The 13,517-nt window shown below is 35.7% G+C and overlaps 1 protein-coding gene across 4 annotated transcripts in view; it reads right to left on the bottom strand.

Annotated features, from left to right (window-relative positions):
* Positions 1 to 13,517, bottom strand: part of CNOT6 (CCR4-NOT transcription complex subunit 6) — a 32,761-nt gene that overhangs the window by 6,219 nt on the left and 13,025 nt on the right. For 2 of the 4 annotated variants that reach the window (XM_083798399.1, XM_083798400.1), the window contains exons 2-10: positions 11,414 to 11,527; positions 9,968 to 10,154; positions 5,878 to 5,963; positions 4,768 to 4,872; positions 4,607 to 4,675; positions 3,006 to 3,163; positions 2,350 to 2,504; positions 1,278 to 1,432; positions 80 to 310 (exon numbers count right to left, since the gene is read on the bottom strand). In XM_083798399.1, the coding sequence (XP_083654525.1) occupies positions 80 to 310; positions 1,278 to 1,432; positions 2,350 to 2,504; positions 3,006 to 3,163; positions 4,607 to 4,675; positions 4,768 to 4,872; positions 5,878 to 5,963; positions 9,968 to 10,154; positions 11,414 to 11,525 (1,258 nt within the window). In that variant the 5' untranslated portion in view covers positions 11,526 to 11,527. Of the gene's footprint in view, positions 1 to 79; positions 311 to 1,277; positions 1,433 to 2,349; positions 2,505 to 3,005; positions 3,164 to 4,606; positions 4,676 to 4,767; positions 4,873 to 5,877; positions 5,964 to 9,967; positions 10,155 to 11,413; positions 11,528 to 13,343; position 13,517 lie in introns of those variants that run through there. The other 2 variants (XM_083798401.1, XM_083798402.1) reach the window with 2 other exon arrangements.

Here is a 13,517-nt window from a genome sequence, read left to right as displayed (position 1 = left end):
ACCTGGGTTGACATTTCCTCTAAAAATTGAGACCTTAGAATTTAAATTCTAAGAAAAAATAATAAAACAGTGCTCTTACCAGAGTCTGGCAGAGAATTCAGATCTGCACACAGTACAAGTGGAATGGTTCCATGCTCTCCTGAAACACCAGGCTTGAGAGTACGGGAAGCTTTATCAATAATGTTCTTTACCTCAGACAGGAACATCATAGTCTGAACTAGCTTCACATCAGAATAATCTGGGTCCCAATGCATATGTGCGTTAGCAACAAGAACTAGCTGCTTTTCCATCCCAAGATGTGGTTTTCCAGCTAAAATTTAAAATTGATTATTTATCTTATGTGGTCAGCAACATAAAATGATATTATCTTTAACTGTGTATAATTTTATACAAGACATTTGAGGGGAGGAAAAAATAGCAGTTGCCTGAAGACAATTCATACCATTTAGTTTAAGAGGACTATGAACTCCTCTTACATCTAGTAAGTGTTTTAGTTGATCCTAAGCATTAGAAATAATTTTATTTCACATTGAAGACCATTAACAGACTATCACCGTAATGCTTACGTATTTAGGAATACCACGATCACCATAAATAATAGGAGACCACACTAACAGAAAACTACTGTAGCTTTTAAAAACTAAAACAGTTTTCCTCAGGTTATCTGTGAGTGTAAACAAGCTCTGCCCATATCTTACTAGGCAATGAGCTCTGCATTTTTAAGTTACTCACATTGTTAGCCACCTACTTTGTTAGAATTACTTCTTAAAAAGCTTGTTAGAATGTGAACTAAAATCATACTTGGATAAACATAACATATGTTGAATAGGTACCCACTGAGGTACTTATAAAGCCAACTTACATCTCATAAGTTACGGAATGACAGGGCAGAACAAGTTGGGTTTAAGCATAACATTGAAGAAAACAAACAAACGATGCAGATACATGAACCGGAAAAACCCAACTACTATCAACTGATTCTCTGATACCTGTACGTATCTCCAAGCAAAATCCCTCAAGCTTTAGTCTTTATTTCGTATTTATTCATACTTTAAAAGCAAAATGGTATAAAGTGAAGGTACAAAGAAAAAAACAACTCTCATCCTTTGAATAATACATCTTTTCCCCAATTTCTCTTTAGAAATAAGTTTGTTTGGGCATACAGTGTATGAACGTATTCATCTGTAGAATCTGGTTTCTGTCTTACTGTAACAAAAGTCCATTTTTTTAATTTATAAAATACAATCATTTCAAAAATTAAGCTAGATAGGACTTACATGACATTTCTATCAATTCTTTTCGCAGTTCTAATAATACAGCAACTCCAATGTTATCTTTTGTCATAACTCTGTTCAACATAGCTTCTGAACCTTCTGAGTTTGCCATAGCTAGTTGATTGAACTCAACAGTATGTTTTTGAACCAAAGTAAATCTGAAAGAGGAACATCATATATGCTTTCTTCAGTAAAGAGATACCAAAGGACATGTTATAGGTAATTCTCCTTTTAATTAAAGCGCAAACACATTTATGATGAGAAAGTCACAGCCTATAACATAATTTCATAAAAATCCTAAACTGAAATCAAAGGATAAAAAAACTAGGGAAATTGTAAGATATTAAGCTGATTTTAAATTTAAACAATTATTTTATTTTTAAAAAGAGAAAAATATAGAATAGGAGCTCGTTTTTGATTCTGCATGAGATTCTAGTTCAAACTTGCAGGTTTAATAGAGTGACTGAATAATTGTTTTTTGACACCTACATTTACTTGTAAACACAAAGGAATGGAAGCAGAATGAAGGAAAACTATTACTCTCATATCCAAACAGTTGTACAAGCACAATATGATACAACCAGTAACTACTGCAGCTCTTAAATGATGTCTTAGTATCATTGCTCACTCCTAAAAATAGGTGCATTCTTTTTCCCCCCTTTCTCAGAAGGGTAACGCATCAAAAAAGTCAGTCATCTGAGCCCTTACTTCAGGGATTTTGATTATTTATCCGTTTAATTAAAAAAAGGAAAAAAAATTGCTTCCTTCTAATTATTAACACCTAATGCTAGTATATGAAGTGTAACTTAGTGAACTCCTAACCTGTTTTGTTCCAATAGAAGAAAATTTCAACTTCAGCAAAAATTCAGGGTAAAATTCTCCATTGCTAGTTATGCACAGAAAGACTTCTCCTGTACAAACTACTCCTTCTAGAGATTGGAACGCTCCATAACAAACACTGAACAGCTACAGAAAGGGTGACTAGTGCCAAGTTGTTTTGACTGTAGAATGACACAAGAAATTGTGTGAAAAAGAGCAAGACACAATAGAAGGCTTTACAAAACACATCACTTACTTTTCTGTTTTGAAAAATATTGCACAACCATCAACATGTTTTCTTTCCTGTTCTGACATTGTCCTAGCTCTGGATTTTGGACTGAAGAATCCATTATAGCCACGTTCTTTCAATTCTACCAGGAAAAAACTGTAGTACTGTTCAGTTTCAACCTCCTATAGAGTCAGAACAGAGCACAGCATGAATGTACGATAGCAAAATACATAAGACTGTTATTATTTAGACTTGAAGTTTAAATCATTTTCAAATTAGATTAGAAAAAAACACATAAGAATCAAGTACATCACAGAATGTAAATTTGAGAGCAATATTCCTATTTTAAGAAGAAAATAGAATGAATTTCTGTAATCCACAGAGTTATGATTATCTTAAGCCTTTTATTTGAAAACGTGTCAATTATACCCCCACATACACATGTACACACAAAGACACCCCCACATACATTTCTTTGATCAGCAGCTGCTGTTCACATTCCAACTGTGTGGGCTGAAAAGCATTCTTTTGATGTCAAGCAACAAATACTGTTCTAAACACCACTTCTTTTTTCTTGTTTTCAGATGGTTTTGAAAACAGATCATTTACTGTAAATATACTTAATATAGAGAAACCAGCAGATGAGAATACAAAAGGAAAAGAAATAATAGTATATCTTTTACCTGAAGACTTATGATGTCAGCATTACAGCTCAGGATTTCCTGCATAATGGCTTTTTTTCTGTATTCCCAGTTCAGTGCCCAAGATGGACAATAGCCATACAACTGCCGGGTAGCATATTTATCACAAAGTACGTTGTAACACATGACAGAGAACAAGGCTGCAGATAAATAATGTTACTTACACACTGACATATTAACAACAAAAAAAACATGGTTATATTCTTCACTTTTGTCTTCTGCAGCTTTATAAACGCATGCTTCATTTGCTTCAACCAAAACATAGCACCTGTACCTATACTAAAAAAACATTTGTTAGTCCTTCTGGAAAGATATGTTACCTTCAAGTTTGGGTTTCTGGAAGCCATCTACTAACATTTACTTAGTAAACAAAACCAAAACCACCCTTTATGTGGATAATGCAGTAGACAGCAAACAAATGTACTCCATGCTAAGTGATGCATTGCTGTGAAAAGCCTAGAACAAGGTGTCTTGAACATTTAAACTTGCTAGCTATCCTAAGGTTTGTAAGCTCTTCAAGCAGACTATTTAAAAATCTGTCTTAATATCACCATAAAACGTAACAGATCCTCATAATTTCACAGATCTACATCAGGGTTAGGAACTCTTCACATAAACCAAAAGTATAGACAAAATAATAAATAAAAAAATCCACCTCTAATTTTCCCTCAGAAAGCTTAAGACTTACATGTAAAATTAAGAAACATCTGCTTCTCTGTATTCATTTTGAACAGGAGGGATATAATGAGACAGTTTGGGGCAACATGACAGGTAAACCAGTAGGATGGATATTTGGTTTTGTTTGTTTTTAAAAAAGCACTAAGGAATTTGCAGTATGATAATGAGATACTTTACTTGGAAGATTACTGGTAGCTCCTCTCAACTGTGGAGGACAACACAGGAGAAGAAAAAATACAGCTGTTTGAAGATTTAGAAAATGAGGCAACAATCCAAGGCTGACTGGGGGTCAAAGCTCAATCCTTTGAAAACAAATAGGTGAGAGCAAGAGACATATTGCATAACTTCATGGTCTTTGAAGTAACCTCCTTAATAAAATCAATAGGGGAAAGTAATGTATGTCAGTCCTGAAACAGAGGACACTGCAGTAATTGAGGAATATTTTCAGTCTGCAAATGAATACGAAGGCTGTATTTTAGACAATTCATGCAGAAGAAATTAGTAAGCAGATAAATACATCCTGATTCCCAAGAGTAAGAAATGCGTGGAAGCAGATGATACACAGGGAACTTGAAAGAAAAAAAGATCTACCCTTTTGAGAAATTATGACCGTGGTCTTCCATTTTTTATTCTTCAACAAATGTTCAATTAAGCCTGTTATAATTCAACTACATAACTCATTTTGGACAACAATTTCAGTTCCTGGGAGGAGTATGCTCATTGAAAAGAAACTACTTCCTAATAGGATCTGAACCAGGTGTTCCAATTGAGATAGGACTGCTTCAACTAGCTGCTAGCAATGGTCAGATGATTAGTTAATTTAAATATCAAAAACTTTTCAGCAGATAATAAAGATCAACAGTTTTCATAAAAGGAAATGAAAAGTCCTTGAAGCGTTACAGTACCTGTTGGTCTTGTACGGTCTGGTTCTTGCAACATAATCCAAGATCTTGGAGGCGGTTGTTCTGTTGAAACTACGGAAATATTTTAAAAATAGAAATACAAAAAGTGATAATCACATTTAATTTATACAGCAGAAATAAATGTTTTAAGAATGATCACTTACTTCTTTTTGCAGTACCTGCCAAATTATCAAGCAAATAGTTCAGTAGCCTTCGTGTCCCATCTGGTTCCTGATAAAGGTTCAGAATATCCTGTGTAAGTGGATTTCCTGCAAACACATTTACAGAAATACTAAAATATGCAGAACCAGTATGAATTTACATATATGCATTTAAAGCCAGCATCTCTGAGAAAAATACTAAGTTTACTATGAACTACTAACAAGCTTCAAATCTCAAGTCTTCAGTCCCACAAACCACAACACGTGCAGGTATTTCTGGTGAATTTAATCGCATTCTCTCCTGCAGGTTTCTTCTGAAAGCCTGCTCCAAGTGCAGGTGTCGGATCCAACAGCAGGGAGGAATTGGCATGGTACAATGTGCTGCATCACATGCAGGCACAGAGCTGATGAGGCAAAAAACACAAGAGCAAACCTCCGTTTGCTTTGCTTGATGCGAGTGAAATGTCCACTGTCGGTTTGCCTGTCTTACCCAAATAAGAGTCTACAAACTGCTAAACTCATAAGGCCGATCATAAAGGTTTTCATGGACAATGCACATGGCAATTATCCAGTTTTAAAGGAGGAAGACTTGAGATTTAACAGCATTTAGAGATCTTGCTATTGCTCAGTACTCCTGATCTTGCAGGCCCTCATGTGACAATTTCCAATGAAATCAGCAATTTTATAGCAACAATAATTCATACAATTCAGAGAAAAAATTGAAAAAAATATATGGCTGCTTGTGTAAACAGCACAATAACCTACAGCAGTACAAAACATATACCCCTTTTGGTTGGAGTTCACTATCAACAGCTCACTGCAGACTGTTTCTAAACAAGCACTGTATCCGATTCCTGTGCAAGCAACAGAAAGCTTCCTCTCTGCAGAAAGAGAAGCAAGACTCTACATTTGGAGTGTTTCACCCAAGTAGCTCTTGTTCTTCTCTGAATCACTAAATAACAACATTTGTAAGAGTGGAGTAAGTAGCTAAGTAGTAAGTAGCATCTGGGATTGCTATTCAGTAACATTTTATGAATCAGCAGTCTCTAGCCATTACATCTCAGGAGTGATATCATTAAACAAAGCACAGATACCAAGAAAAAGTAGTAATACCTTTCAGACCCAAAGTCTGTAACTGGAACAGTTTTCCCAGCTCAAAAGGTAAAACTCGTAACAGGTTGTTATTTAAATGTAGTTCCCTGTAGACAGAGTAAGAATCATATAGGGCTGAAAACAGACCGAAGTTTGTCTTCAGCAACCTATAGCACAGGAGATTTAACTAAAAGAAACAACATACTAGCAAACCACAATACTCAAAAAAACTTGAAGACTAAACAGCGATAGTTAGGGAAATCCTGCTGTACTCACACATACACAGACAGAATATGTATTACGTTGAAGTAAAGAGGAAAGCAGCTGTTTGGCAAGTTCATCTTAAAAAGTCAGGAATTTTGTAAACATTAACAATTATGAAAGCATTTAATAACTACAAGTGATCAAGTAGTAACAGCTCTGACAAACCAGACCATAAAACAGTTCAGCTACGATTAAAAGCCAAATAAAGGGAAATTATAACCCAGAAAACAAATAAGCAAAAAATAAATAAAGTACCATGACAGCACTACTAGAGCTATGACATTATCATGTTAGTACACAGTCAAAATTCTTTGTGGTTAAGGTCTCTTATGAATACTGGTTTGCACTTTACATGGAGTAGGGAAAAGCGGAGTGCATGCCTCAAGTAATTTAATTCTCTCCACTAAGCTTCTTTCCTTTGACACATAAGGAAAGGTAAGTGCATACTGATCTACTGTGTACGAGTTTCCAGACAAAGAAAGAGATGATCTGTGTCTCTGGCCGACAAGTAGTAATTTTCTGTTGTTTCTGTAACTTCAGCATTAGGATGAAATACGTGCTTTTTACCTTCCAAAAAGCAAAATGAATACAGGAACAGGTCTGAATTCTGATATCCTAATCAACTGGGCAGAGAAAATGGACTTGTGAGCAAGCTCTTCAATTTCTTAAAAGCATTCCAAGCTAAGTGGTGAAGACTTCCCTCGAAATTTTCAATATAAGGTTGCTACTTCAAAGTGTTTTCACCTTGGTGTCTAAAGACTCGAAAATTATTCGGGGAGTGAACGACACCAAACCTGGATGCCAAGAATTATGTTACTTGCTTTAGATTTCTATAAGACAGCATTCAAAGCATTGAGAAGCATCACTTCTTCTAGCCTTGTATTTCAAAAGTAAATTCTACACTGTTCTTCCCTAACAGTGACTTCCAAAAAATTCTCTCAGTTTAACTGCATATTTAGAAACCTCGGTAAAAATGAAGTGGCTTGTTTCACAGATACTCTGGTGTGTAGAATAGCAGAAGATAAAGGAGGGGACTTTCTTTTTGATTGACTGGGTTATCTAGAAACGTTAAGTCATTACTCATCTGATTGCCAGACTATATAATACAACTGGTCACCTGTTTTGTAGTTACCTTTTTGTTTGTTTTGAATATAAAATCTCACAGATGAAAGCACGTTATTTTAGACAGAAACTCAGAAGCCCACTGTGTCATTATACAGTTTCTAAGTATGAACAATAAACATGGCAGGTAAATAAGGAGACAATATATTACTTAAAACAAAACAAAATATTCCCAACAGTTCTCAGCACTTCCATAGACATTTGAGATTTAAGTGGATATTATTTTTTAGAGATACTATTTGATAGGACATTAAAAGGCTACTAATTTATTCTTTAGGAAGGTACCTTGTCCATTAAGAGCTTTTCAAAGCACTGCCGAAGTCTAAAAAAAGATAGATTATGTATGAATTGGAAAAAATATCTATTCTAAATTCCTTTAATGGAAAAATAGTGAGATGGAAGAATGGCATAAAAGTAAGTATCATTACATTTTCTCTCTTGGATGAAAGGATTATTTTCTCTAATAAGCTTTGCCTCCTGGAACCCCTCCTTTACACAGCAAAGATGATAACAGCAAATTCCACTAGTTCTTTCAAGCATATCAAGAGAATCTGTTTTAGATCTGAGCTTTTCAAGGTAATATGTTAGAATGTTTTTTTTCTCCTCTTTCCCCAAAGATGAGAAATCTTACTGCTCTCTCTGACACCTCTTTCTTGAGTACCTGCAGCAAAAACAGAGATGCAATGAGTCTTGTGTGAGCTTTGCCATACAGACCAAAAACAGAGCTCCAGATGTGAGAGTTGGAAGACCTGTTATCAATTCTAATGTGTGAGAGCACGAATTATTTCTGTGGCTCAGGGTATTAGCAATGCCCAGTGTTGAATTACCGTTAGTTTGAACAACTTCCCAGAACTTATGGGAAGTGTCAGCAGTAAGAGCTAGCCTGAAACATAAAACTACAGCACAACTGAGACCTGCAGAGCGCTATCACACAGGATGCACTTACGGATTTTTCTTCACTTTCACCACAGTGAAAAGAAATCATGGATCAGCTGCAATTACTGAGGACAGAGAGAGTGCAGTGGATTAATGCACTAGCTTTTCATGTCTAGAGATCTGGATTCAAATTCTATGTTTATATCACAAACAGAAAACTGGTTTGATCCTAGGCCTTGGCTACACATTTCACATTCACAAGATTTAGCATTCTCTACTTGGAAGAGGTTTAGGACTTGGAAGAGAACTGAAACTTCATAAAGTTAGAATAAATTGGGAAAAATGTTGTGAAGATAGCATAGTATCTTTTGACTCTACTAATGACTCTATGGTGCTATGCTAACTCAATGTCATGAATATTAATTTTACAGCAACATTTTAGAAAGAAAGATTGATGAAAATAAGATAATGCTGATGAAATGAAAAGATTAATTTGAAAATATTCCAGTACATTTAGGATTACTAGCTCATGTTATCTGAAGAATGGATAAAGGAGAGAAGAAAATTACTAATAACTGCTTTTAATTGGAGCAGTAATGCCAAACATTAAAAATAAAATGCAAAAAAACAAGCTATTTCACATCTGATAACAACTACACAACACACTACAAAAGAGAGCTGCCAATTATATCCTAAAAAGTACAGTTCCTTTACTCAACCACCAAGACTGAGACTTAAACTACTTTGGAATTTGAGCTTTTAGTACCAATTTAATTGGCTAGTTTAATCCTCTCCAACAGAGTGGACTTCTCTAAAGTAGAATAAAATGCAGTGACATATTTATGTACAAACTTGCTTTGCTTCCAGTTTTATTAAAGCTGTCCTGGCAGTCCATTTCTCTATTTTCTTCCTTACTTCCAATAACATTCGAATTACTTGTAGACTCAGTGTTTTCTGGTTTTGAGAAAGTTGGCCATAAACATCTTCAAAATTAAAAGTAATTAGGTCAATTACTTATAACCATCTAATAAAACTAAAGATAAGGCTCTTCTTTTGGGTCAAGGGCAAAAGAATGTTGCCTGTAAATATTTACCTTTATGTGTCATTTACATATTTACATAACAGTGTATTACAGAGCAAAAAGCTGCAACCTTAATTATAATGTAAATAGTCATCACTATTCATGTTTGAGGTATCATTCCATGCAAACTTTGTGCATTTTTACATTGTAAAATTGAGTGGAAAAAGTTGCATATAGTATTTTTTTTCCCCTCTTCGATTTGCATAGGAATGCAGTTACATGAGAGCAAATGTGGGAAGGAGATGATGTTAGAAAAATTGCAGTAGTTATAAAACCAAAAGAATAAGAACGATTATTATTAGAAATAATTACTAAAGATGAATAAATAGGAAAAATAGTAGTTAGCATGACTGTGAATGTTTAATTGGACCTTCTTCCTACTTTCCTATGAGATAAAGGCAATTGTTTGTGCATCAGCATTTCTTAGAGAAGAACTCCACACAAAGATTTATAAAAGAGTTTGGAAAGAGACGCATAAGAGAGGAAACCTGACTTGCAAAGATATAAAATGGGTGACTGTTATCAAACTGAGCAGTTCCGGAGCTCATAACGAACTGTTATACATTGGAACAGAATATCACAGAAAATCCAGCACTGCTATAAGCTGCCAAGACAATACCAAGTATTCAGGGGGACAGGTAAAGAGTCAGGAAGGGGATATTTATTTATCCTTTCTGTTGACTAGAACATCAATATTATGCCAAAACCCAAGCTGTTTCTGTAAGATAACAGGGAGTTAAAATTGTTCAACTGCTAAAACTTATATACCTGAGTGACACCATGTTTCCGAGCTCTGCTGGTAAACTGCGGATTTTGTTAGAGGACAGGTCCAGATACACCAGATTGTGAAGCTTGGCAATGTCTGAAGGAATACGGGATAAGGAATTGTCACTGAGATGCAAAGCTGTCAAATGGGTCAGTGTCCACAACGATGAACTTAAGCTTCTCACTTTCCCTGTGGAAGGAATGTGGAGAAACAAAAATAAAAAAATCCATTAATCATTGATTGTAGAGATCCAAAGAAATTCAGCGTTGTACATGAGAATGTAAAGTGTCGTCAGGGACGCTTAGATTGTTTTTCTCCCAATCCATACTTAGATTTTGAGCATCTGTCTTTCTCAAGTCCCATACAAAACAACAGACATTCTAACTGACCACGCATTCAGTAATTCATAGAGGTTTAAGAAACATTTTTTCTATTACAGGTTATATTTGGGATGAAAGATGCTTCTTCAGTTTGCCCCTTATTTCTGTGTAACATCTTTCAAACCCAAAGTCTTTATTCTGTGGCATTAATCCAGCCAAGAACAGATAGAAGTACTATATTTGGGGTGACTAAAATGCTTGGTTAAGAACATGGATTTCCATCTGTTATTCAACTAAAAGCTGCATAAATTATTGCCAGTGATTTTAAAAAAAGGTATAATTTTTGTATAAACTGAAGGGTGGAAACATGGATTTGTGTTATAGAATCAAGATTCTTACACTGCTGCATGTGAGCAATGTGAGATATAATCAGAAGAAGGTCTCAAAACATTTTCTCCCTCCAAGACTTTTTTTTGGAAGAACTCTTTTCATTTACGAGTCATCTAACTGTGCCAATGGCGTTGGAAGAAGAGTACCAACATCAATTTCTCCAAGGTGAAAAAGGTTTTGAAAGCCTTTAAAAACACCACCATTTAACTAGGTTTCTGCATCTGCAACCTTCAGGTACGAAATGCTATTTGCATGTAAAGGCATGTAGCACTTGAATCAAGACACAGATTCAGTGATCTGGACAGAAAGAAAGACTCTTCTCAGTTCGAACTACTTGTATTCTACAAATTTCTCTATTAGACAGTCAGTCATTTAGAAATACCACGTCAATTTTTGCAGTCTCTTGAAGAAATTCCATATTTAATCAAAGTTTCAGCCTAAATTTACATCATTAGAAAATCTGTTGGATGCGATAACCTACAACACTGCTGTGCAATGTGTGGAGACCTTTAATGAGTCAAAAAGTTAAGCAAAAGTTAAGCCTCAGTTTTTTATTCCTTCTTCCAGTGGAAGCAGGGTATCAATTTACCACAGGTGAATGTACCACACTGAGCGTACAACTTCTCTCCTATCGTTCTTTCATGTTCCCTAGATTTCTTGTTCAAGCCTGTACTACATCACAGGCTATTCATAAATTGCAATGAGATTGTAACTCAAAATCATTCCCCGGTTTCTTACCACTTATTTCCAACTCCGCCCAGTGTGATTTCTTTCCGTTGGCTGCTTCCTCTGAGGACATAATTGTGTACATCCTCCGTGGATCAGGTGGATCGTACTTTTCCTTGGGCATTCCTGTGACGATAAAAAGACAAAGAATAAATTACAATGTTTTACCCTGTGAATTATTTAAGAGGTAATTTCCATTTCACAGTTATATATCATATCAGACGTTCACTCCAAATACATCTCTTAACTTAAAATAAAGACAACTTGTGACCATTTATGAACTTTACTGAATGGGAAAGCCTGCTATAAAAATAGATGAGCTCAGATTCCTGATGCTCCCAGAATGACATATGACAATCCTCCCTCTACCCTCTGACAATAGTTTAACAAAATCTGTAAACCAATATAAAGATTCTGTTCTGACACCCTTCATGAGTATTATGTATTTCACTGTATCTTTCTAAAAACAACCCAACGTATTGCAGTCTCCTTTGCCACCAAATTCTTCCTCATATAAACTGTGAAGAAAACAGTTGTCTCTGACCTTGCTTATCTACCAGTTCCAACCTTATTGCAATTCTCAACCCATCGCACAATTCAGAGCATCCAAGAAAAGAAAATTTCAAAAGGATCCTCAATTCTTCATGTCTGCAAAGCAAAAGCCTTTTAATCCAAACCTTATCCTACTCTTTTGAATCTGAAAATAGTGCATCTAAGGTAGAGATTCCTGCCGGTTTCTTCAGTTAGGCGTTTAACAATTACACTTATCTCCAGTACAAGAAGGATGTGGACTTGTTAGAGGGGTCCAGAGGAGGCCACAAGAATGATCAGAGGCTGGAGCACCCCTCCTGTGAAGAAAGGCTGAGAGAGCTGTGGATGTTCAGCCTGGAGAAGGGAAGGCTTGAGGGACACCTTATTACAGCCTTTTGCATTTCAGTACTTAAAAGGGCTTATAAAAAAAGATATCGACTTTTTACATGGGCAGATGGTGATAGGACAAGGGGAATGATACTAAACTAAAAGAGGGGAGATTGAGATCAGATACTAAGAAGAAATTCTTTACAATAAGAGTGGTGAGGCACTGAACAGGCTGCCCAGAGAAGCTGTGGATGTCCCATCCTTGGAGGTGTTCAAGGCCAGGCTGGATGGGGTTTGAGCAACCTGGGCTGGTGGGAGGTGTCCCTGCCCATGGCAGGATCTTTAAGGTCCCTGCCAACCCAAGCCGTTCTACGATATGATGATTTTTCTCACTCTCTTTCAGATCACTCCTGATAACTTTACCAGAAACATTTCTGAATTTCTTCTCACTTTATCGTATCCAATTGCGGACCGTGAAAGAGAAGGAGCAAAAATTCCCCTACGAGAAGCCTCCCTCCAGCATTCCTATACATCAGCATACTTGTACTGCCCCACTGCAGAGAGAAGGAAGGAAAATAAGGCATTCCTGTCTTGATACTAAAAGCCTGTTCCATAACCCTCTCTTTTGTATCTCAGGATTAAGAATCGCACTTGGGTTTTAGTCAGTTAAAAAGGGAAAACAGCTTAAATATATTTTGATTTAAGTAACTGTTGTATTAACTTACACATTAGTTTCATATTTTAAGGTTACAGAAGGCTTCCAATATAAATAGCTTTTATAACAGATTAGAAAAGTGCTTTTGCATAGCTCTATGTAGATGTAAGCGCTTTTATGGCAAAGAGTTCACCAGCTTAAACTGATGCATCCAAACACACAGAAGAGCACAAGCAGCAAGCTATAAAGTTATTCATATACAATAAATAAGTTAAACAATACTGGCTCAAACCGTATTTACGAGCAAGTTACAAGCAATATTACGCAATTATCAAACAAAATATGTTATAGCAATATTATAATACTATCCCAAAAACAGTAAACAGAGAAAAAACTCCATTGGTTAAAACCCCGAGAACAGCTACCTACCAAATTTTTCAAGGCTATCAAGTCAATTTTTTTCCTGTCACTGGACAAACTGACTACATCAGAAAGTGTTGTACTTATCCAGAGCGTAAACCAATAATAACCTTTACAAGATGAGGCTATCAACCAGACTTGTTTCTCATGTATTGAATTTACTAGGAATTGTTTACTCTACAT

Source organism: Anser anser, assembly GCF_964211835.1.
Source record: "Anser anser genome assembly, chromosome: 14".
Taxonomy (NCBI): domain Eukaryota; kingdom Metazoa; phylum Chordata; class Aves; order Anseriformes; family Anatidae; genus Anser; species Anser anser.
This window is presented reverse-complemented; position numbering and strand designations above follow the sequence as displayed.